At 47.4% G+C, this 26,742-nt stretch overlaps 1 protein-coding gene across 2 annotated transcripts in view; it reads right to left on the bottom strand.

Moving 5' to 3' along the window:
* MARCHF4 (membrane associated ring-CH-type finger 4) overlaps positions 1 to 26,742 on the bottom strand; it is a 105,790-nt gene that overhangs the window by 15,508 nt on the left and 63,540 nt on the right. For both annotated transcript variants that reach the window (XR_008431954.1, XM_053948383.1), the window contains exons 2-3: positions 23,653 to 23,808; positions 14,563 to 14,755 (exon numbers count right to left, since the gene is read on the bottom strand). Coding sequence is in view for 1 of the 2 variants with exons in the window: in XM_053948383.1 (XP_053804358.1) it covers positions 14,563 to 14,755; positions 23,653 to 23,808 (349 nt within the window). In the remaining variant the exon portion in view is untranslated. The remainder of the gene's footprint in view (positions 1 to 14,562; positions 14,756 to 23,652; positions 23,809 to 26,742) is intronic.

Genomic DNA, 26,742 nt, shown 5'->3' with positions numbered 1-26,742 from the left:
AAAGAAAACCACCAACACAAGGCTTCTGCTGATAGTGGGTGGCACATCACCCCTGCACTGACACTCATATTATCTAAGGAGGAAAAATCACAGTCCATTCCAGACAGTTACCTTCTCAAAAACACCCTGTCCTGTCACTTCTTGTTTCCACCTTCAGCAGGACTTTGCCTTTTTGTTTTCCCTTTCAAATGCGATTTCATCTCAGCCAGACAGCTGCCATGCCTCAGCCTGTTTCTGTTGCTTTCATTATTGGGTGTCAGGGGAAGATTATGGCAGCTGTGATCAAAGCTTAATGTTTGCCTCCACAGCAGTCATGACTCAGGCCAAGGTAAACCAAGCTTTCTGGGAAATAACACTTTATTTGCTAGGCTTTCTCTCTATTGACACCATTGCATATACAAACCCTTCCCTCCCTTTCTGTGAATTCTTTAATCTTTTGTGACAATCTCAAATTTCTGCACTTTTGTTTCCAAAGCTCCACCAGCTCAGCCCTCACTAATCTTTTTGCCTTAATCTTATCTTATTTGCTCCATCCTTAGTCGCCTTTTATCTTGACCTAAGAATGGGAAAGTGGCTGATGATAAATCAGGAAAAGAGAGGCAGAAGAATCTGTTCAGACTTAGAAAGGGGTACGTAGTATCTGGCATCCCTCACCATTGTGCCCTGGTCAGTTCCAGCTGAATACGACAAGTTCTCTGAACAGCCTAGCATACTTAGATGCTCCTGTGGCTGATACTCAAGGCTGCAGAGCTGTGCTCTTCAGGAAATGGGGAAGAGGGTAAACCAAGGAGCAAGGAGAGGTAGCTTTGTAGTTGAAAACAATGTCATGGCATCAAAGCAACTCTGCACTTGGGATGATTTGGAGGAGAGTTGTGAACCTCGGAGCTGACTAGGCTGGGAATGAGCTAATGTCCTTCTCCTCAATCCTGCTCATCATCTCCAGAACCTCTTCATTTCATCCCCCTTTTTCTGCAGGTGAACTCCCCAGCAGGGTGCAGTCCCAGAACAGAGAGGTGCAGAATCAGCACTGTAACACCCCACCTGCCTTTTGATTCCCTGATGAAATAAACAGGTATGTCACTGTCTTCAGCAGTGTGACTGTGGTCCAGCTTGCATTTGGGATTCTGATTTCTCATTCCTAAGGGTAATGCTTTGCACTTCTCTTTATTCAATTACATCTTGTTGATTCCTCCAATTTGCCAAGATAATTTCAAATTTCAAATGCTATTCTGATCCTCCAAAGTGCTTGCAGCCTTTCCAAGCTTGGTGTCATCTGTGTATTTTATAACAACACATGCTATTTAATTATCTAAGTCATTAATAAAAATATTGAAGAGAGCAGAGTCCAAAAGATTTTCTACTTGAAATGTGTTTCCAGTTTACAGCACACCACTAACAACTGCTGAGAAAGCAGTTTCTCCATTGGCTGTACACCTGCATTATAGTTATTTAATCTAGAACATGCTTCTCTGGGAGGAGAGTCCAAAGGCAAAGCACCAAGAGCATTGCCCAAGCCACAGCATATTAAATTAACAGCTTCCTCCTTAGCCACTTTGCAATTACCTTTCCAAATTACATCTGGTTATACTCCTGTGCTCACCAATTGGTTAGCTAAAAAATATTCAGTATCTTTCTATGAATCAATTAAGCTGATTTGCCCTTCATTTCCTCAGTGCCTACCTTCATTATCTGATAGAGATTATATTAAAAAAGTTATGTACTCTGCTTGCATTTCCCCAGCTGCCTGGCACCTCCTGCATCCTCCTCAAGTTCCTGATGATGAAATGCTCACGGGTCAGCCATTGTTCCTGCAGCTGCCTCTGAAGTTCATTAGGACATGCTGGCAAGGACAGAGCTAACTCATTTGAGTATTTTTGAGGCTCTTCTTTTCTGATTCTGCCCTGGGCTCCTTTCTCCTCATTAAAATTATTTTAGTTAAGTTTTGAGGACTGAAACAAAGGCAACATTTAACTATTTGGCCCTTTGTTATCACATATTATTTGAGCTCTTAGACTTACCTTGTTCTTCCTCACTTATGCGTATGGACACAGTTCTTTTTGCCTTTTGAATCTCTGGATGGTCATCTTGGGGCTCAACTCTGACAGCTCCCCATGCCTGTCTGATTTCTAGAGACTTTTCATTAGATGAAGGGTATTCTTTCTGCCTTTTGTGTGATTGCAGCTTCTGATTTAGGGTCCTCAAAGAGTTCCTGATGCAGCCTCTGTGCTCTCTTCCCACTCTGCTGAGCTTCCCCCTGCACAGGCACAGTTTGCTGCTGTGCCTTTAGTATCATCCCTTTTGGCAGCTGTGAGCTGTTCACAGCTCTTTTATCCTTCAGATTCTCTTCCCAAGAGACACTTACTGCTCTACTCCCCTGGGGCTGCTGCTGCTGCTTTTCTGGAGTCCATTATCCTCACATCTTACTTTTCTTCAGCTCTGGAATGCTTTCATTAAACACTTGTTTCCCATACAAACTACCCATACATTCAAATTTTCGGGGAGCCTTTGCTTTCTGGGGAAATTGAATAGGAAGTATAGATTCCTTCATAACTGTTATCTCCACTCTCCAAAATATAATTTTTGTCCCAAGAATGTTTCAAGAGCTGAACTGCCTACCCTGCATACAGAAGTAGTTCATACTGGTTAGGTTGGAACATGTGGTGCTGTCTTTTAGACATTTCTGGAAGCTGCAAGACACTGGTCCAGTGATCAGGATTTCTCTAGTCCACAAGATTTTTAGCAAAGATCTGAATTATGCTGGAACTGCACTACGTGGGTGTGCAAACTTAGCAATTTCCAGCACTGAATGAGATAAAGTATAAATTGAAAATGTATTCATAATGATTAGAGCTCAAGTGAATGCTTAACATATGGAAAAATAATTAGCTGATTATAATCAGGCATTTTCTTATCAATCATTCTCAATGCACATTTTTTTTAATGTCTGAAGAACTGTTTATGTATGAATCTGAACTGTGTTTTGGCTCAGCAGGAACTGGGATGTCTGCATGGCTGGACTCCCTTGAGTGCTGTTATCACTGGATGACATGGCCATCATGGATCCCACGGACCTGGGGAAGACAAAACCTTCCTTCTTCTGTGAAGTGCATTCACTGTAGTGAGGTTTCACTGCCACACAGCTTTCCCAGCACTGGGATGCCATGCTTGGATCTCCTGGGCCACAGGGCCACGACTCCAGCAAAACTGAAACTGAGTCCCTGGTACCTCCATGGCCAGGGAAGAGCTCCCACCAGTGTACACAGAGAAGCTGTTCCCAGTTTTGAGGAAGTATTTTATGGAGGTTTGGACTCTTCCATTTTGGGTCACTACAGCAAAAACAAGCTGGCCCATAACCTTCAACTGCTGCCTAACCAGAAAACCTTGTTTTTATTACAGCTCATTTCTCCTTGTTCAAAGGCAGCTGTGCCTCAGAGCTTCCTCAGCCCCTGGTGGGCCAGGACCACCCCCCCACATGCAGTGAGAGCCCTTCTCCTTCCTGCTTCCTCCACTCCAGCTGGCAGAGCCACGGGAGTAGCAGATCCCATCTGGGCAGGTCATTACGCTGCGTCCCAAGCTCTCTGCAGCCGTTTACACCCAGCCCCAGAGTCAGCAAGAGCCCTGCCAGGTGGGACATGGATCCAGCGAGCTGGCACCTCAGGAGTCCCCACAGCTGCTGCTTCACCAGGTGGGTGATCCTGGGGCAGAGTGTGGGGGGCTGGGGAGAGGAGGCAGCTCTTCTATTACTGCTGGGAGTGCCTGGTGTGGCAGCTGGCAGCATCCCTCCCCCGGGAAGCACTGTGATTTTGTAGGATGCGGCTGAGCTACATGGCAAGAAACAACTTCCAGGCTGTGACACTGCAGCATGTCGTGAGTTCATGTGACAATAGTATGCAGCAGTGATTCCTGTGTGCACAGGATGCCATAGGTTCCTCTTGGAAGCAGGAGCTGTCCACCCCACAGACATGGCATTTGTAGCTGCAGAAGGAGGAAGGTTTAATCCTGCAGGATGAATTGAGTTGACAAGTAGGACTGCCTGTCATGGGGCTTGTGGAGCTCATGGGAGCTGGGGGCAGGGTGTTGCAGGAGCATTTGGGAAGCATTTGGCTGCAAAGTAATGCATCTTCTCTGCGAGGTGCTGCCTCCATCCCAGGGCAGCCCTGCTCAGCCATGCTCTCCACAGCACATGGGCCTGGGCCCTGTAGAGCTGAGCTGATAAGACCCAACATGAGGAAACACTGGCAAAATTAAGGAGCTGAGAAGAGGTGTCCAATGGAAACGAAATTTCATTTTGTTCAGCACTCCCACATGGTTTGTTTGCAGTGGGAAAATAACACAAGTTGTCCTGCAGAGATGTGACAGATGAGCTGGGCTGACCCCTGGAGTTGCACACAGCAACACCATGGCCCTGGAGATGCCACAGTACTTCCAGCTGTAAACATGCAAGCTACCAACCACCACAACTTCCTCCTCCTGCACTGCCCAGACCAGTACTTTCTTACCCTTTGACTCAAAATAGTGATAAAAACCACCCAAAAGCAAACCAAGAAATAACAGTGAAAATAGGTAAAATGAAACCCAAAGAAATTCTTACTCAGTCAGTCGATAAAAGCGTAAACCAAAGTACTCCTATAAACTCAGCTGGCTGTGGACAGCTACAGCAAAGTGGATGTTGTGCCCTAAAGGGCCCTTGTACCCCTGTAGTATTTAACTCACAGGACATGATAAAGCAGAGGATTAAAGGGCAGTCTGTAGTTATGCAGGCAGCAATAAATGAGGCTCTTCTTGGAAAAAGCAACTAAATAAATAGAGATGGGAGCTCCACCAAGAGAACAACCCCTTGCTTCTGAATCATGCCTCTCCAGCACCATTTCCCACTTGTGTGTCTATGTGTCTATCCATACCTGTGCCAGAACAGGAGGGATAGGGCTCGGAGGCAGTACTCATACACCCTTTTGCTGTCTTAAAGTTTCCCCTCCTTGCTTTGTAGCTAGGACTGGGTAGATCCTCTTGGGACCTTTTTTTCTCCTAATTTAAAATGGATATAACAGCAACACTCTACATCTTGAAAAGGCTTTGTTCAAGAGGTGAAAGACACTCACTGTGTGCATGACAGATACTGCAAGGTCTTTAAAAGAAGGGAGTAAATAATGATTTCAAGCTAGGTTGAACAGAGCACTGATCTCTAGGTGATTTTATGGGTCTTTTCTATCTTCAGATTTCCAGACTTTCCCTACAGAAGTCCATGGAGTTGAACACTTATGGTGAGGAGAGAAAAAGCACGTGACTTCCACTTCATTCTGTTTGCATGATGGAAATCATTCCTCCAGATCTGGGTCCTGAACTTTCCTAGGCCATAGCTAATGTTCCTCTGACCAAAGCATTGCCTGTGCAGTCATGCTGATCCTCAGACATTCCAGGGACACTCCTTTAAAAGGAAAGCTGGACAGCACCACTGTGCTGTGCAGGGCTTGGGAATCTGCCTTCACACTTGCTTGGAATGAGACCTGAAAAAGTCACATTGTTCCCCAGAATGGAAGAACACACATGTATTTGCAGACAGGTTAAAATGTTTCATTTGGAATTGAATTTTTTTTAAATGTTGTATTCCAAATTCTGACACTGAATTTGAAATACTCAGCATGAGCAGTCATCTCTAAATGTTAAATCAAAATGCTTTATTCAAGAATGATCAAAACATGACATTTGCTTATTGAAAGTAGAACTAATGCCTCCCTCTCTGCTTTTATTAGCAAATTAAATTCTGTAAGGAAAAATGAGAATAGTTTCACAATTTTTTCATTTTCTAAGGGATGCAGGTCCTTTTTGAGCCCAATTCTTCCAGACTATTCCAGTCACCTAAGTGCTTTTTCACTAAGAGAAATACAAACCAATTAGGAGAGACACAAAGGTGAGTACAGATCACCCTTGACATCTCCCTGGGTAATGTAGGGCACATGGGATAAATTAATGGACCTGACATGGTTGTGATGTCAGATGTTGGTATGTGTGTTGTGATTGTTTCTACTGCCTCACTGGAGTGAGATGTGGGCATCTTTCCCCTCCAACAAGCAGGAAGGCATCCCAAGGATGTGAGGCAGAAGGTGTTCATGCTGGAATTTGGCCAGCCTTTTGTTGGGATAAATGTGTTCCTGGAACACACCATGGTGCAGCCTGTCCTGTGCCGATTTGTTCTTCACAGCCATGACAAAAAAAATCTTTCATTGCAAACCCAGGATTTCTGTGAGATCTCCCAAAGTCTTTCACCTTGGGTGCTGCAGCCTCTCTCTGCTCCCTGACGGCGTCCCCACAGGTCTCACCCCACCTTCTCCCCTGCAAAGGTCTTCGCCTCTCCCACAGAGGCACTACTCAAAATTAACAAAGGTGGTAGAAGCCAAGAGGAAAAGGGTCTGTTGTTTCTGATCTGTTACTAGCTAGGATCTCTAGGAAGGCAAAACATGTTCCTTGCTTCTCTGCACATACAAGGGTCTTCCACCAGAGCTGAAGGCCTTTGTGGCTGCAATATCCAGATGAGTGAATGCTGAGAGATGCTGAGGGACAGGTAAGGGTTTACCTGCACCTATGGGATCTGCCAATGCTTGGCTTACAAGTATGATAGCAGTGAACAGAGCTGTTCACTCTATCAGGTGTGTGGCTACACCTGCAGCAAAGGTTTAGAGAGCTTTGGAGAACACAGAAAGGTTCTTCATGTGGCTGTGGCTGAGCAGAGTGAATTGTTCCACCTGGCCTAGTATGGATATTGTGGAACCAGCTCTGCCATGGGGCAGAGGGGCTCAGGCTGTGGCTGTCATTTGTGGGTCTTGGTGCAGGAAGAAAAGCACTGCTTCAGGGAGTAACTTTCAGGGAGAATTAAGTTTAGCAACTTAGCCCATAGGCCTGTTTGCAATATTCTTCATTACAGCCTGTTGTATATGGGTTGAAAGATGGCTCTGCTGGTAGGTAGCCATCATCAGTCCCTATGAGGTGATTCCAGAGCTTGATTAATGTGGCTTCATATTAATCTCTTCTTACCTCTGCTTCTGGCTCCCCACTGAACTGGGGACACACCAAAAGCAGCCTCATCCACTATGCATGGGGGTGACCCTGCCGTGGTCTCATTTTGATTATGGACTTGAATTCTCTTGCTACAGCCACAAGAGCCTGCCATGGACCACAGCTTCCACCTCCATGAGTAATGTGTCTGTGGGCTGCAGGCTGTAGTAGAAGGAGCGATGGGACAGAAGGCAGTTGGAAAAACACAGTCTGGCACAGAACTGAGGACTTTTTTCATCCCTTACTTGATAGCACAATTTGTGCAGCTGGCATGGGAGATCCTACCAGCTGCCTACAAAGGAATTTCCTGCCATAGTGTAGAGGTTGTGACAGGCAGGCGAGTGCTCCTGCCTCTGCCCACATACGGAAACTTTATCCAGGGACACCAGGCACTTGGTTTTGTCAAGGAGTTTAGTGACAGGAAGGCACCATTCTAATTGTAATGTATCACACTTGAAAGCACACGATGCAGTTCACAAGGTGAAAGAATTTCTTTTTTCCCTCAAAAACTGTTAATTATGTTGCCCTCATTAAACGCCAAACACATTGATCCACTGGAGCAGAGAGCACCATATGGTTATTCACAATAAATACATCTCTGGAGCCCTGCTGCAACAGTGGGACCCTGCTGGAGATGGATGTGGGGAGAGAGTGTGGAGCTGAACGCGTACATGTGAAAGCCCAGGTGCTGCTCAGATTATGCTGGAAGCGAAGTTCCTTCCCTGCAAAGAGGGAGAGGGTTCAGAGCCAGGTCCAAAGCTGTGTCTCTTTGCTCAGCAGTGATGTGCTGGCTCTGTGAAGAGTGGCCAGAGCTGTGCTGGAGTCCTGTGGGCACACAGAGCCTCTGCAGCCCTGCCCACTGCTGGGAGCACACAATGCACATGTGCCAGCTGCCCCTCTGCTCTCTTATGCAACAATCAATGCAACAGTGGATAAAAATAGGTCCCTTCTTTCAGGGGCAGAAGGGTGGCTTGTCTCGATTTTGCTAAGCATCCACTGTTACTGGATAACAGCCAAGGAGTCAGTGGTCAGATCAGCTTTGCAGCGTTGCTTCTCCTGATGCTGGCCCAGCTACAGGGCCCACAATGATTGCTCCCCAGGAGGGACCCTGCCCAGCTGGATCGAGAGCCCTATAACATACCCTGTGGGGACTGTTCCTATCTACACAGCCTCTGAACAGCTGATAGATCAATGATTTGCTCAGTGGTTTTTAAAGCATGCACACTGTGGCTGAATGTGTCCAAACCAGAGTTCATGGTGAAGAAAAGGTGACTTTGTTGCCTAGCTTTATCCCAACTGCCTGCTCTGAAGGTAGGACCTGGATATGGCCACTCCAATTAGCTCCTGATAGCTCCAGTTTACATGCAAATTGGGTAAGAAATGCATGAAGAGCATGGCAAGCAGCGCATCAAGCTGAAAGGCACAGAACACTTCTGTATATTCTCACAGTTCTCTTCCAGGTATGCCAATGCCACACAAATTTGCTGTGTGGGCTGCTGTCAGGTCTCTCCTCCAAAGACATTTGCTGAACTTCTCTGCCTTGTGATCTGCCTTTAGGGTGTCATCAAGCCAACATGTGGGTTTGGCAATTAAAACTGATTTCCTACCGCTGTAGCGATTCTTCCAGCTGTGTACCTTGGGGGACTGTGTAGACCTGAATGAAAACATCTGCTTTCCTTTTGAGAATGGGATCAATACAGATGAAGACCAAGACCCTGAAGACACCTCATTTCTCAGTTTCTTTTTATTTCATTGTGACTTTGACTCCTAAACCACTTGAGGGCCCAAGTGACCTGGCTAGGTAACATCCCAAGCCTACCTCAGCCTGGTCTTTCCTCTAGAAAGCAAAGCTCATTTAAAACAAAATCCCATTAGTCTTGGCAGGAAGCTTGAATTGTCACTGTTTCAAGGAAGCTCCATTAATTATTGTTCCCACTGTACTATGAAAGATCAAATGCTGTGGATCAGTTTTAATTGGCTATTGATTTCTTATGTTATTACCTATGGTTGTGCTGAGATGCTGTCAGACATACTGGATGCTTTTGATTATTCTTTCTGGCAGCTGGGATTAAAAACAGCAGGCAGACATTTCCTGATCTGTAATGGATTGCCATGGTGTGCCAACAAGAATCGTTGGCTGGATGAATGGTCCTGCTCTGCTTATCTTGTGCTGCTGAGCTGCAGTGCCATTTTGAAGGCAAATACCATCAGGGGCCAGCCAGGGAAAGAGCGGGAAAACTTCAAAGAGCAGGAGGATTTAGTGCTTGCAGAAGTGCACTGCTGTCAGCATCAAGGCAGGGTGAGCCAGGGAGCAGGGACTTGGGCACAGACAAAGCAGAAGTGCCCATCAGTCAGTGATCCACGGAGAAGCAGATCAGATTACTTTTGCATTGCTGGGGATAACCCCCCAGCATGCCAACCTGAGCAGGCCAGCACACACAAACCATATCGCCACAGCCCTGTGCACACAACCTGCAAATGGCCCTCCTGGGACACGCTTCTCCCTCAGAGCCCATCTGGGGATGCCTGAGCCTACTCTGTGACATGCTCTCATTAGCTGGCAGAGTTCCTCCTTGTTTAACAGGAGATGCTTTCCTGTCCTCCTGACCCCAAATGACACCTTATTCTACAAATGTTGACTTCCCCTAATTGCACCTTGACAGAGAGAGAGGCAAACCCCTCCTTTCCTCTCCAAGGACTGTCATTTAATTAACAGGCAGGTATCTCTCAGGACTTACAGGCCAGCTCTAAGCTGCTACTCTCTCCTGTGAAGGTTCATTCCATTTATCTGTGCATTTCGATAACCACATTTTTGCTAATCTCTTGCTATGCGAGAGATTTACCTCTTGGATTTACCTCTCATGGACCATGGAGAGAGCAGTTAATCAAATGAACAGTCCCCATCTCAGATGGTTCCTGATCTCAGATGTCTGTGTTGTAGATGACTTCATAGCAGAGCAATACCTATGCCGGCACCATCACCAGTTTCTAGTTTAATCCAACTCTCATATCTGTCCTACAGACATGACCAGAGATAGCACAGATGAAAGAGAGATCAGAATCAAAGACATTGAGGCTGGCTGGATATCAAGAAGTACTTAATTTGTTCCTCCTTCACAAACTGGGATCCTCTCTCTGCAACCTGTTCCTGACATATGTTTTCTAACAGGTTCTTAAATAAAATCCAGTACTGGAGGTTCCCACAAATCCCAAGCAATCTTTTCCAGTGCTTCTTGCTCTCCTGTTAGATGTCTGAGGGCAAGGGGGAGAACAGTGTTGAAAGGCCATCTTGCACATCTTGCCCAGATGGACATAGCTTCTGGTGCTTGAGGCCATACCACCTGTCTCGCTGATCATGAGGAGCAGACTGGTTTTACTTTGGTTGTGGCTTTTGTTTTCATCATGGGTGAAGAGATAGACAATGGTTCCTGACCCTTCCAACTGTTTTTGTGGGGCATGCTAGATCTAGGAAAGTCCAAAGAAAACTAGTATATTACTGAAGGTTAGTGACTGAGGGTCAAATCCAGACCCCTGGATTTTGTTCCATGGATCAGTGGTCTCTGAGTAAACAGACATATTTTGAGAGTTCAGCTTGGAGATGATTTGACCATTTCAGAACAAATGAGGATAACAACAACCAAATGATCTGTGCTGAGGGAGCTGTATGTGCAAGGAAGCACTCATGCCCTCACCTTTGACTCCACACTGGAAAGATCAGTGCTGCCATGGGGTTGTCCATGCAAATTGCCACAGATATCTCTATCTTGGCAAATTTCTACCTAAATCCCTTACTGACTTGGTAGAGAGGAGATCACACAAAACAGCTGGGCAGCTGCTGACTGCCTGTCTGATTTTAGTCACATCTCTGCAGAGTTGGTGACTCTCCAGCTTTGAGACTCCACAGTGCCAGAGGAAGTGTCCTGCTGAGCACCTCCAGTGACAGGGTGTGTAAACTAGCCTCCAGGACAAGAGTCACTGGCTGCCCAAAGGATGTGAGACACACAAGTATAACTGAAGTGCAAACTGCCAGGAACTACAGAGGAGCTCTGTTTCAGCATATCTGCTCTTCACTAAGTACCTTGTCTTTCAGCCTCTGCTCCTCTGCTAGCAAAAGAAAAACTTAGGGGTCAAGCTGGAGGAAGAAACAACTGGAATTCATACAATTACTGTAGCACCTATGGTATCACATTCTGCTAGCTAAGGCTGCCCAGCCTGTTACAAAAATATGTACAGAGAGCACTGTACATTAGCCGGAAGAAACAAGTGTGGTAGAACTGAGTGCACCTAATGTCCTGCCCTTTCCCCATGACTGAGTTGACTTAGTTCTTAAATCTTTCCTACCCACCCACAGGCTAGGTAACAAAAGAGGAAAAGGCCTCTACTGCAGAGGAGGAGACACTGATTGCACAGACAACACTCCAGTATTTCAAGATCCATTGCCACTGTAATTATCCATGAGAGGTTTTATCCTAAACTTGCAGAAGTAGAACTAAAACCCAGGAATGAATAACAAGAGGCTTTTGGCCATGCTGGCAGTCAGGAGCAGAACTTTCAATCTCCAGAGCTGCCTTTGACCATTTTTGTCAAAAGACCCTGCATGAGACAGTAAGGTTTGGAAGAAGGATGAAGAGAGGGAGAGAAGCTGTTCCACAGTGAGGAACTAACTGCAAGCCTTCTAGGGAGACATTGCTGCATCCATCACAGCTGCACAAAGTTATAATGAATGAGGAATTCACCTCAATTGCAGTGTTCATAGAATGGGTTGGGTTGGAAGGGACCTTAAAGATCATCTTGTTCCAACCTGCCTTGGGCAAGGACACCTCCCACTACTCCAGGCTGCTCAGAGCCCTGTCCAGTGTGGCCTTGAACACTTCCAAGGATTGGGTACCCACAGCTTCTCTGGGCAACCTGCTCCAGTGCATCACCACCCTCACAGTAAAGTAGTTCTTGCTAATATCTAACCCTACTCTCAACTTAAAGCCATGACCCATGTTCCATCACTACATGCCCTTGCCCTAAGTCCCTCTCCAGCTCTCTTGTAGGCCCCTTGACATACTGGAAAGCTGTATCCTCAGACTCCTCTCTTCTCCAGGCAGAATAACCCCAACACTCAGCTTGTGTTCATAGGAAAGAATTCCCTGCGATCAGTCCCTTCCCCTGGGCCTGACCTGAAGTCACCCAGAAAAGAGAGATGACCACATAAACAGCCAGGGCAGTCACAGCTCCTGCTGAAGATCTCATTTGTCACTGAGTCTGAACTGGGTAGAAGAGGAAGAGGAGGGAGGAGAGTGAACACACACTCTCAGCTAGTATTGCTCAGAGCTCATTTCCTCTCCACTGCTGAGCTGGCAGCAGCAGCAGCAGCAACAGCTGGGATTTCAAAAAGCAAAAATGCACTATACAATCAAGTTTTACACCGCAGGGTGGCAGGGGCAGAGGCAGGGGCAGAGCATGACATATGAGCTTTTTTACAGGAATGGAAACAGAGCTCACACGCTCCAGAACATCCTCTCTCCTGGATGAGCATGGGTGGGCTGCCTGGCAGCACAGGCAGACGTGCTGCACACAGCCCAAGTGGAGCCAGCTCTGGGTAGCTGCTGAGTGCTGGGCAAGAGAACCCACGTACAGACATGTTAACTCACTGCATCTGTAATGCTTCCCACTGGCTTTTGAGTCTGTGGGAAAGCCAGCATGCCTGGCACCCCAGGACTGCCAGCTGTGCAGGGCGGAACATGAGACAAGGGGATGCCCCAAGTCACGACTCTGAAATGTTCCTGGGAATGGGATGTCTGCTTGTTCTTTGGCTGGGGAAAAAAAAAAAAAAAAATCAAAGCTCACAGTTTAGGGCATTATGCTTAATGGTGACATCAGCAGAGAGGCAAATAAACTTATTTTTCCATCAGAGAAGGTGGAAAAGAGAAATAGAGGCCAAATCCTAGAAAAATTAACAAAAACAAACAAGTAAACAAAACCTAAAATCTGATCTGTCTGCCCAGTTCCCCTTCAGTTCAAGGTTGGCATGGTTTGTTCTCTGCTATGTGGGAAGATTTACCTCCTATTATCAGATGAGCTAATCAGTTCCCCTCAGCTCTTGAAGCTTTATCAAAGCCAGTTAATCGTGTTACTGATGTCCGCCCAGCTCAGAGCTCTCCATTTCCGTCCCCTGCCAACAAGGTGACACATGTGCACACCACACATGCATAGGGAAAATTTTTCTCCACTTTCAATTCCACCAGCAAGAGGACATCGCTTATTGTGCCTACTGTGCCAACATATAGGTGCTGCCCATCTCTCTTTAACCCCCTTTACCATACTTTGTTCCTGGAGAAATGTGGTAGCTCCACCAGCATCACATATGAAGGAGCAGGATGATCTCTACAGGCCAAGCTCACATCTCATTGCTAGCACAGTGGTGGCAACAGTGGGAGGAATTGGTCTTGGCAGGCCCAAGTCCTGTGCTGGAAGGCTGCTGAGGCCAAGAGCCATTTGAACCTGGATACCAGGGTGTGCAGTCCAGAATTCTGTCCCTGCCACTGGTTCTGTTTTACTTCTGCACTCAAATTCCACCAGCTGCTGCTCTGTCCTGCTTCTCCTGAGGGCTGGAACTGGGGCTGTTCTTCCCTCTGGAAGGGCTCTATCCACACATACACATATCCAGCAAGTTAAGATGACTGCCTTTTCCCACTGAGTTTGGGAAGGCTTCTTCTAACTTCATAACAGTGATGCCAGGACCCAGACACAAAGAGCTCTCTGGTTCCCTTTTTGCTTCCTGTCACTTTAACTGACAAGTTATCTTGTGGCCTGGGCTTGGGTGGACACTGCTCAGGGGCACATTTGGAGGTGGCTGGTGCTCACCAGGAGCTGCTGCAGGTATTGGCAGCTATGTCCCTCCATCCTGCAGACCTGCACTGGGTCCCAGCGAGATTCTGCTGGGGCCAGGCTGACAGCAGCTGCTGTGCTCTCCAGGCTTGGGCAGTGTGAGTGAGGCAGCTGCGTCCTCAGAGAGCTGCTCTGTACCAGCAACCTGACAAGGACCCCAGGCTGGCCCATGACCTTGTTTGGACTTGCAGCTTCAAGGTGGCCCAATGAAGGGGAAACCATTCCTGCCTGGCAGAGAGACTGGGCTGGAGAGCCAAGGAGCTGCATGTGGAGAGACCCTGCCATGCCTGTGGGGCAGTCCCTAAATTAGCTATTCCAGGAGAAAAGGAGTTTCTCTAAAGCCTTACACTCCTCAGACTCCCCAGACCTCCCCACCCACTTCTTGCTCTGAAGAGACATCTGTTTCTCTCTGGCGTTTTTGCAGGTCCCTCTGCCACCCCAGCCAAGGAAACACTCTGGGGCTGCCCAGACGAGCTGAGAGAACAATGGGCCATAAAAGCAAAGAGGAGCAAAAGCTGTGGGCACTCAATCCAAGCCAACCTGTATGGGCTGGCTCTCCATGCCACGTCCCACTCCTCTCCACAGTTGAATGAGCGGGCGGCCGTGGCCGCGGTGTGAGATACGATCACCCACCTATACAGACAATGTCCATGAAGCCGTACATTCCATAGCAGATCTGGAAGAGCAGGTCCTGGCGCTGCCACTTGGCTGAAGGACTGAAGGTCGACCAGATGAGCCACGAGATACTGGCGATGAGGAAGAGGGAACCCAGGATGGCTGCTGCTATCTGAACCTTCTCAATGACTGTCAGAGAGATGGCCTGCCACTGTACAGAGAGGGGAGAAGAGGGACAGAGGAAGGACAAAAGAGAAGAGATTAGTTACTTGGAGCACATCACTGTTTTACACCATTGTAGTGGCTTTGGAGATCTCAAAGACCACATATGGGCATAGGTGCTTTTACCCCATCCAGATCTGGGATGGAGCATGGCAGTTGTTCAGTAGTGCATGGCCTTGGGTTTCTTGACAGCACTGCTGAAGAGGCAATGGAAAGAAATCCTGCATCTCACCAGGAAAAAACAGCAACCTGAGTAAGGCAGGATGGATGAAGGCAAGACACCAAAAATAACACTCCCATGACAGTAGATCTGCGATGGCCATCACAAACCATAAAGTTCAGTTGCTTCCTCAAACAGAGGCCAGGCAACATCCTCATCCAGGGCATCCCAGTACCAAAAAAGTAAGTATCTCAAAGAACCAAGCTGTCTTTTGAAGGCCTCATATGAGCTGACTCTGTGCCACTTTGTGAGATCTGACATGATCACAGCCCTAGGTAGAATCTCACAGTGGCAATACACATCCCACAGAACGTGCTACAAACAACACAAGTTGTTGTGGTTAGGACACTCTGCCTTTAAATTATGACATGTTCAGGCTGTGTTCCAAGGTAAACATCAATGCTTCTTCCTCAGAAAAAGAAAAAAATAGAAATAACTCCTCCAAATCCATTCACTTTGTCAAATAGCTTTGTATAAGCTACGTTATAAATATCCTAAACCCAGACTCCTCTCTGTCATCCAGCATAAAACCTCCCCACTCAGATTTACACTGCTGAGAAAACTGTCCTATAAAACCAAGAGCAGAAATTGGAGTCTTTAACAAGACTTGGGGACATGGTCCATAGCATCTTCTGCAAATCAAAAATCAAATCTGTAAACAGGCTGAGGAGAGACAGTCTCTCCTGGCATCAAAGTATATAGGCCACCTCTAGCTGTGAGATACATGCCCTTGAAATCACAGTGGGACAGGCAGGAGGATAAACAAAGACGGACTTCAACCTCCTCCAGGTACAGAGGATTCAGAGGAGTTGAAAATCTTTAGCCTAGATTCAGCCCAAAATCAGTTTCCCCGTGAAGTGACAGTCTTGTGAGATCTCAGTGCCCTGCATGTTGGTCAAACATATCCTAGGACAGCAGGATCACCCAGCAAGCCTTGTCCCATCCTTCTGCAGTGCAAGAAGGGAGTTCAAGTACTGGATACCTCTTTACTGCTCAGGCCAGCCAGGAGTTAGCAATGTTTTTTGCCAGGACTTTTGAACCCTGACTGAAGGGCAAGAAGGACAAGAAGTGACTTGTGCTGGTACAGGCATGCATGGCACTGCTACCAGTCCAACGATCAAACCCCTGAACCAAATGCACTTCCCTGAAAAGGGCTGCATTTGGAGAGGGACAAACAAGAACTTCAGCTGGAGGCTGAGGTCTGTGGGTTGCAACTGAAGGAGATTGCTCTGCCTCTGCCAGCCTTGCTCTTTGGCTTACATCCTGCAAGGGCAGACAGCCCTCAAATGGTCTACCATGGATGTGCAGCACCAGCAAGGTGGGCAGTACCAGCTTATTTGGTAGCTGGCCACAGAAATGGCCACAGAGCTGCTAAGCAGAGAGAGAGCTTGCTCCCCACTGACTGGGCTTGTTCCCCACTGAAGCAGGACTGGGCTTAGGTAAACCCAGTCTCTTCCCTGGGCCCAGCTACTCCACTCTCCTTCCTGCCATCTGCCCCAGCAGCTGACCCAGCCAAAGGCAAACACAGCACTAGGGACACTCAGTAATCTTTTCAACCATTCCCACTCTGCCACTGCCCAACATGCTCCATGCCTCCACCAAATCCACCTGGCCCCTCTGTGCCACTGAGAAGGTGACACAGTGAACAGCCTGGAAGTCCCAATGCTGCAGGGGTGCTGGAGTCCACAGAAGTGCAATGGTGCAACTCCTCTCCTGACATCAGGCAGAGCAAAGGCCACCCAGCACTCATCACATATCTGGCTTCTGAGGGTGGGATAAGGAGCTCTGCCGTCCTCCCATCTGCTCCTCAGCTTTGTTCTCAACAGCACCATAAGCCAATGAAGGACAAATCTGCAAGCAATGCCATTAGCCCAGAGCTCCAGTACTAAATTCATGTGGTGGGCAGGGAGCTTGGCTATGTGCATGGGGTTGCAGTTTTGCCCCTGCAACTTTCCCCAGACCTCATCTCCCCTTCCACGGCCTGTGGCTCAGAGGGAATGAGAGTGCTGAGAGCACAGCCTGGTGCTGCGTGCGAAGGCTTTACTGCAGGCCCCTCACACTGACCCGCGTGCGCCTGTGCCAGCCAAATCATTCTGCATCATTTCTCTCTCTTGAGGAGGTAATGGACTGGCTCCTCACCATCTGCCTGGCAAACTGTAAGGCCTCTGGTAGCAACAGGTCCTTCCAAGGTAGCAAGGTAGAGGCGAAGGGAAGAGAAGAAGGAGTTTTTTTTCTACAACTAGAAGCCATGTACAACCAACACCATAGCTTTGCAGAGAAAGGGGGCTTAAGTGTAGCACTAAATACAGTGTCAAAGGGGATGGGGCTCAGAGAACAGAAGAGTTACACCTGAGTGCAAAACCTCAAACCCTGCTCGCCTTGGCTGGGAACAGGGAGGCTGAAACACTGGCAGGGACAGTGCCTGACACTGCTCAGCTGGCAGCGGCTGCTGGGAAGTTCACTGTGGTTATAATGAAGAGCCTGGAGTCTGACAGCTGTGCCAGGGGGTAGGAGGCTCTCCCCCTGCATCTGGCACTAAGTGACAGTGACATACACAGCAGCAGTCCTGACTCTGTTCAGAAGGTGGCACTGGGGTGTGATTACCCTCTGGCAAGGAGGTAAATGGGTCAAAGCTGAACATTGGGGAAAACAGCCAGCATGCAGAAGAATTTAATATTTTCCAGTAAAAAAAAAAAAAAAGTAATAAATGTTGTATTTTCTCTCTGGCAACCCTGAGAACTGCAATTTAGTGTCCCAGATCTAGCTTGAGCCACTAATAACTAGAGTCATTATTTTTCATCTTTTAATTCCATCTTAGCGTATGAGATAGAAGATCTTAGCATGAGCCTGTTACTCCCATGAGTGCTCAGACAGAAAGGTCCAAAAGCTGTTCAGAGCTGGAACGTGCTGATGAATTTCAGCTGCAGGAGCTGGGCTTGATGTGTCCCTGTACTGGTAGCCTTAGGAGCTCACCTCAATCACAGCACTGTGTCTTTCAGATTTCATAACAGCCCTTAGAAAATCACCCCTTTTCACAAGGCCTCTCCACCCTCATTATGGTCAGCAGACAAAGGACTTGGCAGGTAACCCTATCATCCTTGGGTCCCCACTAGAGCTGCTCAGCAACTCTGGAGTCCCTCTACTGGCACATCTGAAACCTCCAAAGCTCTTTTTCTGAAAGCCTGGCAGCAGACACAGTCCCCTCCCTCCAAATCTCCAGCTCAAATGTTCAAGATCTAGCAAGACCACAGTGTCAAGCAATCCCACCTTGTGGGGAGAGACCTAAAGCTGAGTCCTTCTCCCCTCAGCTGATAATGACTCGAGCTCCAGGCAGCCACTGAGCTGCACTAAAGTGCACCTTTAACAACGCAGCTCACCCAGGCTGTCAGTCAGGGACATGACCTTTAGGCAGGTAGAAAGCTCTACAGATGCTCTGCCAGTGCTGAACAGCGCAGAACTAAGAGTTGGTGGTACCAAAAAGCTTTAAAGGCTCCTACAGGATAATATGATCAGCTTTGTGAACTCCAGACTCACAATGGCTTCAGAACATGCCCAAGCAGTTCTCTGTGATGGTCTGCCACCTGCACTGGAAAAGTGCTCCAACCCTCCAAACCATTCTGGAGAAGATGTGTGGAGCTGTCTGTCTGTCCTCTGCTACCGCTCCCCAGGGCCAAGTGCTTTGGCACACCACCCATGTCTGCAGGTGCAAAACACCTCTCTCTCTCAGACCAGTTTCCCCATTTTGCTCTAATCACAAAGCTCTGCAACCCAGATGCCTCAGAAAGGGCTTCTTAGGAGCTCAGGTCTGACATTTGTGATGACTTTAGTCAGGATCCAAGCTGGTACTGCTGCCTTTGAGTCATGTCACTTGTTCTTCTGCACTGTTTCAAAACCTGCAAGTTGTACTTGACATGAAGCTCTTTCCCTGCTTGCTTCAGTGCTTCTGCTTAGAGGTTTGTAAGTGAAAACCTGCTAATGTAACACAGATGAATAATGTCATTACTATAGTATTTAATGCCTGATCTGTATTTCCCCTTCTTTGGCACTTGCAGTCTACAAAGGTTCCCAAGCACCAGCACAAACATATCCAAGGCAGATACTGCAGACGATGTCTATGTCTTACTGCAGCAGCTTGCAAAGAAGTCTCGTTTGCTGGAGAAGCCTTCCTGCACTCCCCTGAGAGCTCCTCCATGCCTGCCTCAGGCAGTTCAGTTTATTTTTATTGCTGTATCTGACACGTCCCCTTAATACACATCATTAACATCCTGAGCTGTGCTAGTAAGCAATTGAATTCTCAGACCCAGGGTCACAAGCAAGAGGAGCTTTTTTCCTAGAAGGTTGGAGAGGATCATTTGCAGCTTAGGTGTGGTTCTCCCCTTGCTGCTGTCCCAAGACCCTGGCCATCAATTATCTTCTGGAGGATGGCTTTTTTTATATAAATCTGCCAAGCAAAATTAAGCCACTGCTGTGGCACGGCTTCCCTGCTGTACACTTACAGATGTTGTGGTTTATTCACATACTAGAAAAGCAAAGAGGAGGAGGGAGGGCCCAGTAGGGCCATGTAATGGAAACTTGCAATGATGAAAACCCCCTCTCCTTCATGTGCCACAGCATCTGGTAAGACTCAGGCTACAGCATCAGCATCCTGGAAAATTCCTGTTATAACACACAGGCCCTGAATTCTCTCTTGCAGTGACTGCACCCATTTCATGCAGGCTGTAGCTGAAGCTCAGCAGGGACCAGCAAAGCTCATGCTCAACACAACTGATTCAGCAGGCTGGGACTACCAGGAGACATCAGTAAACTTGCCTCAAGCTTTTTAGCTCAGGATCTCAGGCTGAAGTTCAAACACCCTGTGAGAACAGCTGTTCTTGCAGTTCTGAGTGTCCTGATGAAGAGGCCATGTAAGAGCACTCATCAGTTCCTAACAGATCATCACCATGGACAAAATGGAGCCAGAGGGGAACAGAGACCAGATCCCAACCCCAGCACTGGATAACTGGGGATTTTTGGAGCTGAAACAGCCCACAATGCAGGAAGAGTTAGAGATAACAACTGTAAATCAGAGCCAAACTCATCAAGACTGCAGACAGTTGTTGGGAAGGTTGGTTCAAACAGATTTTCTCTTTGCTAAAATTTGAGCATCAGAGTGGATGTGGTTCAGGACTGACTACAAAGGAGGTGTATAAATTAAATACTCTTCAGAGGCCCATCAAGGCAGATACCTACTCCATTATGTATCAGCACCAGGGTGCAGGCAGTACTAACATGTGCTTCTAACCCCTGTGCCTTCAGGGTCTTTTAAAACTCATGGGCTTTACACAAGTATTACAATGGAAGGAAGCATTTAAAGCCTCCAAGCCCATGACTCCTGTCTCGGTAACTGGCAAACTGGAGAGCAGGAATCCACTGGATTGGTGGATGGATGGATGGACACACAGACGGATGGATGGATGGATGGATGGATGGATGGATGGATGGATGGATGGACGGATGGATGGACAAAAGCTCTGGATTTCCTGGTTGTTCACAGCTGATGGAATATTTTTGCTTATTCGCTGCCCGACTGCTTCTTGGCAGGACACCTGTTATGTTTTCCAACAACTTTAATCCCCCAGTCTCAGCAGGTTAGCAGTACTGCTGCTTTAAGACCTTTGCTCTTAATTGCCTGCAATCCAGGGAGCAGGGAGTGGGGTGGGTTAATTTATAGAGATTAATTCTGCCAAAACAGAAGACTAAAGGTCTCTCTCTGGTATGAAACATCGCAATAGCCTGGAGGCTGGAAGGAGCCTGTGTTAATTATGCATGAACCCGGCTGTAAGTTCTCTGCCCACACCATGAGTCTCCAGACACATCTGGCCCATGCTGTGCTTCTAAGCACTCCAAAAAATGTGCAGCAGCTGTCAAAATGGGCAGAGAAACATGCAGGTCCCAGGGAACATGTGGGTATTGGATGTGCTGCTATGCTTAGACCAACTGGACATGCTTCAGGTAGCCCAGGGTCTGCCAGCTGCCTGGATTTGGCTTCCCAGCAGTCTATCAGATACAGGACACAGGAGAGAGGTAGGCCATGTTGCTGGTTAGAATCTAGCCAGGTTCAGAGCATCACCCAAATAGATTATATTGGACAAGGACATGAGGCTTGTGTGGTCCTTGCCTGTATTATGGTTGGCCTGGAAAAAACAGATAACCATGACTTCCTACAGTATTTGCCCTCCGAAAACTGTGCTTGAGAAATTCAGAGATTTCTTATAAGGATAAAGCTGAGGCCAAGTTCCAGCAGACCCTGAGAAGAAAGCTCAGGGACTTTGTATGTCCAGCTGGCCTGTGTTATCCACATGTGGGGTGCAGACCAAGCAGAAAGGATGCTCCTCCCACCTATACATGCTGTGACTTTTTATGGGATACAGTGTTGGGGCATCATAACTCCTGTGTCTTCTCTGCCTCCTTTTCTCAGCATCTTACCAGATGGTGAGAGCCACTGAGAAATGAGGCATTCATAGTAATGGGTTACAGGGGGTCCAAGCCCTTAGTACTGGTACGAAGTCCTGGCCTGGTGCATCAGCCACTTCCCACAGGATTTTGCACATTAATGCCAGTGTAGCATCTGCTTCCCAGCAGTGCCTTTGTGCTGGCACCAGACAGGGCACCCAGGCACGCAGCTGTAGCTCTACACACTGCATTTATTCCAGGCCAAGTGGCTTTTCACTCCAGTTGCTTCTTCCCATCCTCCAAATTTCCCCAGTGCTTCTGTGAGAAGTGCTGTGAAGTCTAAGCCAACAATGTGAAGGCTCCAAGCCCTGGATCTGCACAGTTCTCTGGGATCCTTGCTCCTGGAGCAGAGCTCTCTAACTCAGCTGTTTCTGCCACACAGTTTTTGTGGCAAAGACCATCAGATCAGGCCACTTTATGACAGGGGAGCCCAGAGAGAGAGAAGCTTTGCACAGGCTCTGAAATTTGTGTGTGTGAGGCGGAAGCTTGTCCATGAGCAGCTCCAACAAATTTTAGCTGAGTGAGGAACAGGAAGAAAGTCATTGACCCATTGCCCTGAGCCACCTGAAAGTGCAGAGCATTTGGGAGTCATTCACTAAAGGCAGTTCTGGGGACACAAAGGCTCACAAATTTGTACTCACAAACCTTCAGTGCTGCTCAGCATCGCATCCCCAATCTGAGACACAGGAAGCATTAGGGCACTCATGGAGCAGCTTTCCAGAAATAAACAAAAGCTGCTTTGTCCACATCTCCCCTCCTGTGTTTCAATCTGCTCTGAGTTGCTGGAGCCAAGAAATTAAAACACTCTGGGTCTGAGGCTTGGGATGAAACTACTGATGTGACCAGCCCATGGCTCATGGAAAATTGAATCAGAAGCTGTAGGGACTCTCAGAGAGCAGGCAGGTTTTCCCTTCTCCTCAGCAAAGTTTCCCCATGATGTTCCCCCTAATTTCACTACTTCATTTAAGTCTGGAGTCCTGATGGGTTGTCCTTTTTTCCTCAATGTGGTAAGTGACCTCAGGTCTAGAAAAAACCACACAGAGATCACAGTTTGAAGGAGAGAGCAGGAGTTTGCATTCCCCCACTCTTCTGTACAACTGGGCACCATCACCAGCACTGTCCTTGCCTCCTGGTAGAGAGTGACCCACAGAGGGCCAGGCACTAGACAGACCGAAATCCCTATAGACATGACCCTGGTCTCTAAACCACTGTAATGCCTCTCCAGTCCAGATGATGCTGATTAAGCAGAAGTGTCTGGGTGTAATGTGCTTCCTTATAGCCGAGGCACTAAGGATGCTCAGCAAAGGCATGCAGCAATTAATGCATCTTCAGGCATTGCCCCCGCAATAAATCAATAGCTATTAAGGATAATTTATCCCATTTTTAATAGTCACACATTTCCCCATTCTGAATCCTGATTTTAAATCACCAGTCTGTACTGCGACTGACTCAACAACAATGCTTTTCAGATAAGAAAGAACATGGGTCCTTGGATGACTTTCACACACACATCAAGATGTGCTTTACCTGTTGTGTGCACATCTGCAAAAGCCCATCAAGAATCAGGCTTGAAGAGACCAGAGTATCAGAGTCAACACCTCCTGTGCCATGCCATGATTGTGTGAGAGTAGTAAAGTGAAAAAGGGAGTGAGATCAGAGAGGAGAGCTCTAAGAACCCTCCATCTGCCTCCACCATCCCTCACGCCAACACCGCAGAGTCTCAGCAGGAGGAGATCAGGATTAATGGCACAACTACAAACACAAGGAGTCTCGACTGCTCAGTCACAGACTGTGTGCTCTGTTGCAGTAAATCCCACAATAGCACAGAGCTTGCCTGGCCCTGGAGACAGGCACACCTGGGGTCTCCAGTGGATGAACACATTTGAATGGCTGTGAGGTGTTATAGCACTATTGTGGAATTTTCAACAGGAGGCAAGTGAATATAGGAATTGCCAAGGACAGAAAGAGCAGACTCCTGAGGGATGCTCCCAGAACGACTGAGCAGAACATGGGGCCTCTTTGGACCAGCCCCTAGCAATCCTTTCTAAGTGTCTCAGACATATGAATCCCTGTGCACGGGAAAGGAAAACCCACTGAGGTAATATCCACTTGCTCCCAGAAACAAAAATTGAAACAAGAATAAATAGACTTTGAAATGTCTCTAGTACCTTTACCTGCAGAGGGTTCTTTGTGCTTATGGCAATGACGTGATACTTGTAGTAACACAGCTCACAGCTCCAGCAGCCTCTCTCGCTAATCCACTTGATCAGACATGGCTGGTGCGTGCACTTCACAGATCCATCGCATCGACACGGGCTCAGCAACTCCCCCTGAAAAGAGACAGACAGCATCAGCCAGGCTTCCCTCCTTCCACAGCATGGCACACGTGGCACGGCATGGCAGAAGCTCCCTTAGCCACCATTTGAACTTTCTTCCTTTTTTACCTGGTTTGGCTCAGGCAATCATGCTGCTTCCATCCCTTTTCCCTCTAATATTTCTTGGCTGATATGAACTGAGACTGTCAGGGATGTAATGGTCTCAGATACTGGGGTCTTACATGCCTTGTCACCACTGAAGGAAAAGCTAGATGAGCACAACTCTTACCACTCCAGAGGACTCACACTGACCCCAGCCAGTGCACAACACACTTCTGTTGGCAACCAGATGCCACTAGTTCATTCCTCAAGGTTTTGTCTCTCTGCTACCTACTTTAGAAACTGAGGTTGGTGGTGGTGTTGTGAGACAGCCTCTGCTGCAGACTCATGTCCTGCTCAGACCCAGGTAGCTTCCTCAAGCCCAGGCATGCAAAACGTCCTCAAATTTCTCTCCCACACTGTCCACCATCCCAGACAGTCATACTGGTGAACTACAAGGCTGACTATTTGCACCCTAGAAGCAAGCAAGATGGAGAACAAATTGTGTTCTGGTTTGTGACCCAGACAGTTATGAGTGGTGGTAGAAACACTGAACCTCCTGGCTCATTCCCTTGTTTCTGGTGCAGCTTATAACAGGGTATCCACGAAAACCTCGTATTATTCTGATCTGCTATCATCCTATTCACCATGAGACTTAATTCCTCTGTGCACACAAGCTCAGGAGCCTTTTACAGTTGTTTGCCGTCGCTTATTTAGGTTAGGAGAGAGCCATTACATTTTACTCCTCACTGTTTAGTGTTTAAAAGCCATAGCATAGATTCCAGTAGTCTCTTCAGCTGTGCTCCAAGATTAAAAAGCTTTTAAAGGCTGAATAAGAATATCTATGGGATAGGGAAGGTTGGATCATACTTTCAGCATTGGGGAGAAGATATTTGCTCTTACAGCCCAGATCAGCCTCATCACTAGCCTGATGGAGCACCAGGATAACAGACCCTGGCACTGGACACTGCTAGATATGGTAAAAGACATCCATTCCAACTGCCTTGGCTTATGAACCTGCTCTTGCTAACCCTGGTGGGAAACTGTCTCAACTTCTAGGTCACAACATCAGGTCTCAAGACCCAAGGAAATGAGGACCACACTGGGCAAGAGTGATACTTTTCACAAAATCTAATGTGAACATGTTAGTAATTTCATTTGTTTCAGCTAGGTCACCTAAAAATGTCATCTTTCATGAAATTTTAGCAAAACTGTAAATAACTGTTTATGTTCCAAACCCAGCCTTGGCTCTACTTGTTACTGCTCTTCATTACATATTAGAGGGGATAAAAAGGGAGAGGGGAAGCAAGTAAAGTTGTAGGCTCCATGAACCTTTTCCACCTGGCAATGTGGAACCTTTTCCACATGGCAAACCAGAAGAAGGGAAGTAGGGAAGGATTAGATGGGAGAAAGGTGCATGTGGGAATGAGCACTAACATATGGCACTCAAACTCCCCACATGAAGTCCAATTTGAGGGGACTCAGGTTTGGCTGTGCATGTCTGTGCTCTTGGCTGAGACTGGGGTGGGACATTGCCAGTGTGATTAGGAGCCCAGAAGAGCAGGTGCTGCCAGACAGAATGCAAAAGGGGAGGGACCAGAACCTGGCACAACTCCTTTGCTTCCCCACTCACCAAACCTCTTCTACACCAAGAGCCAGCCTGGTACAAGGACCACTGCTCTGTGCCTCTGGTCTGCCCTTCTCATCTCAGTCCCTGGTGCCTTACTTAGTCAACAGCTTCGCTCCTCAGCACAGAAGTGTGGCCCCAGCAGTAAGGAGGTCACACAGAAACCTCCCAGAGCTGCAGCATCCCTGCCTTTCCACCTCACTGCACACCTGGGTCTCTTGCAGGGCTCAAAATGATGAGTGCAGGACCCAGGCTTTGTCTAATGAGCAGCTGGAGGCATCAATGGTGAGGGATCAGGAATGGAGCAGAATGGAGCAGGAACGAAGAGCAACAACCTCCAGGCAAAGGCAGAGGGGAAAAGCTGCAGCTACAGCCTGGACTTGCGTTGGCTTCTGGGGCTCTGTAATAAATGAGTCTGTGAAATCTGAGCTTCTCTCTTCAGAGCCAAGAGATGTTCACAGATGTCCTACAGCACCATGGGGACCCAGTCTCCCTCCCTAACTGTGATGCTCAAACACACAGTCCTGCCAGCTCCTACAACCTCAGGATTCAGCTGTGGAGATGAATCCTCTAGTAACTTGATTTTAGCAAATCTAGCAAAAACTCAATTTATCACATTTTCTCCAGACGTCTGAAATATTACATCCTTGTACATGGCACACAGCTATTTTTGCATACTGTGAAGCTCAATTCTATCCACAGCAGGCATTTGTAAAACACTGCCACATGCACACACGTGCGCATGCACTCCTGTATGAGCAGAAAAACAAGCACCAGGGGCATATTAAAGGAATAAATCCTTTGTACAGCAAAGGAGAAGGAGTCTCATTGCTAGCTGTACAGAGAGCTCAGGAACAGACCATTGGTTGTGATACACAGGAAGGTTTTGCTGTACAGAGTCCTCTGCTACTAAAAGCTAGAGGAACACAAAAGCAAACCCAAAGGGAGACACAAATCACAACAATTAGAGATGGAAATTAAATCCCTAACACCCATTTTCGCAGGTTTGTAGAAGATGGGTCTGCACAACAAATTCTCCAGTGCTCAAACAGCAAATCCCTTTGGGGACTGCTCTCAAAAAAACCTTTGAAGGGTCTATTTCCCTACTTCACAACATTTATTTTTGCGTCTTCCCATTGTAGAGTTATATCCCATCACTGGGATGAGTCTAAGCAGCATTTTTCCTTTGTCAATAACTAGTGGAGAAATGCTCTCCAACTGCA

The sequence above is a fragment of the Vidua chalybeata genome, chromosome 7 (assembly GCF_026979565.1).
Source record: "Vidua chalybeata isolate OUT-0048 chromosome 7, bVidCha1 merged haplotype, whole genome shotgun sequence".
In the NCBI taxonomy this organism is placed as follows: domain Eukaryota; kingdom Metazoa; phylum Chordata; class Aves; order Passeriformes; family Viduidae; genus Vidua; species Vidua chalybeata.
This window is presented reverse-complemented; position numbering and strand designations above follow the sequence as displayed.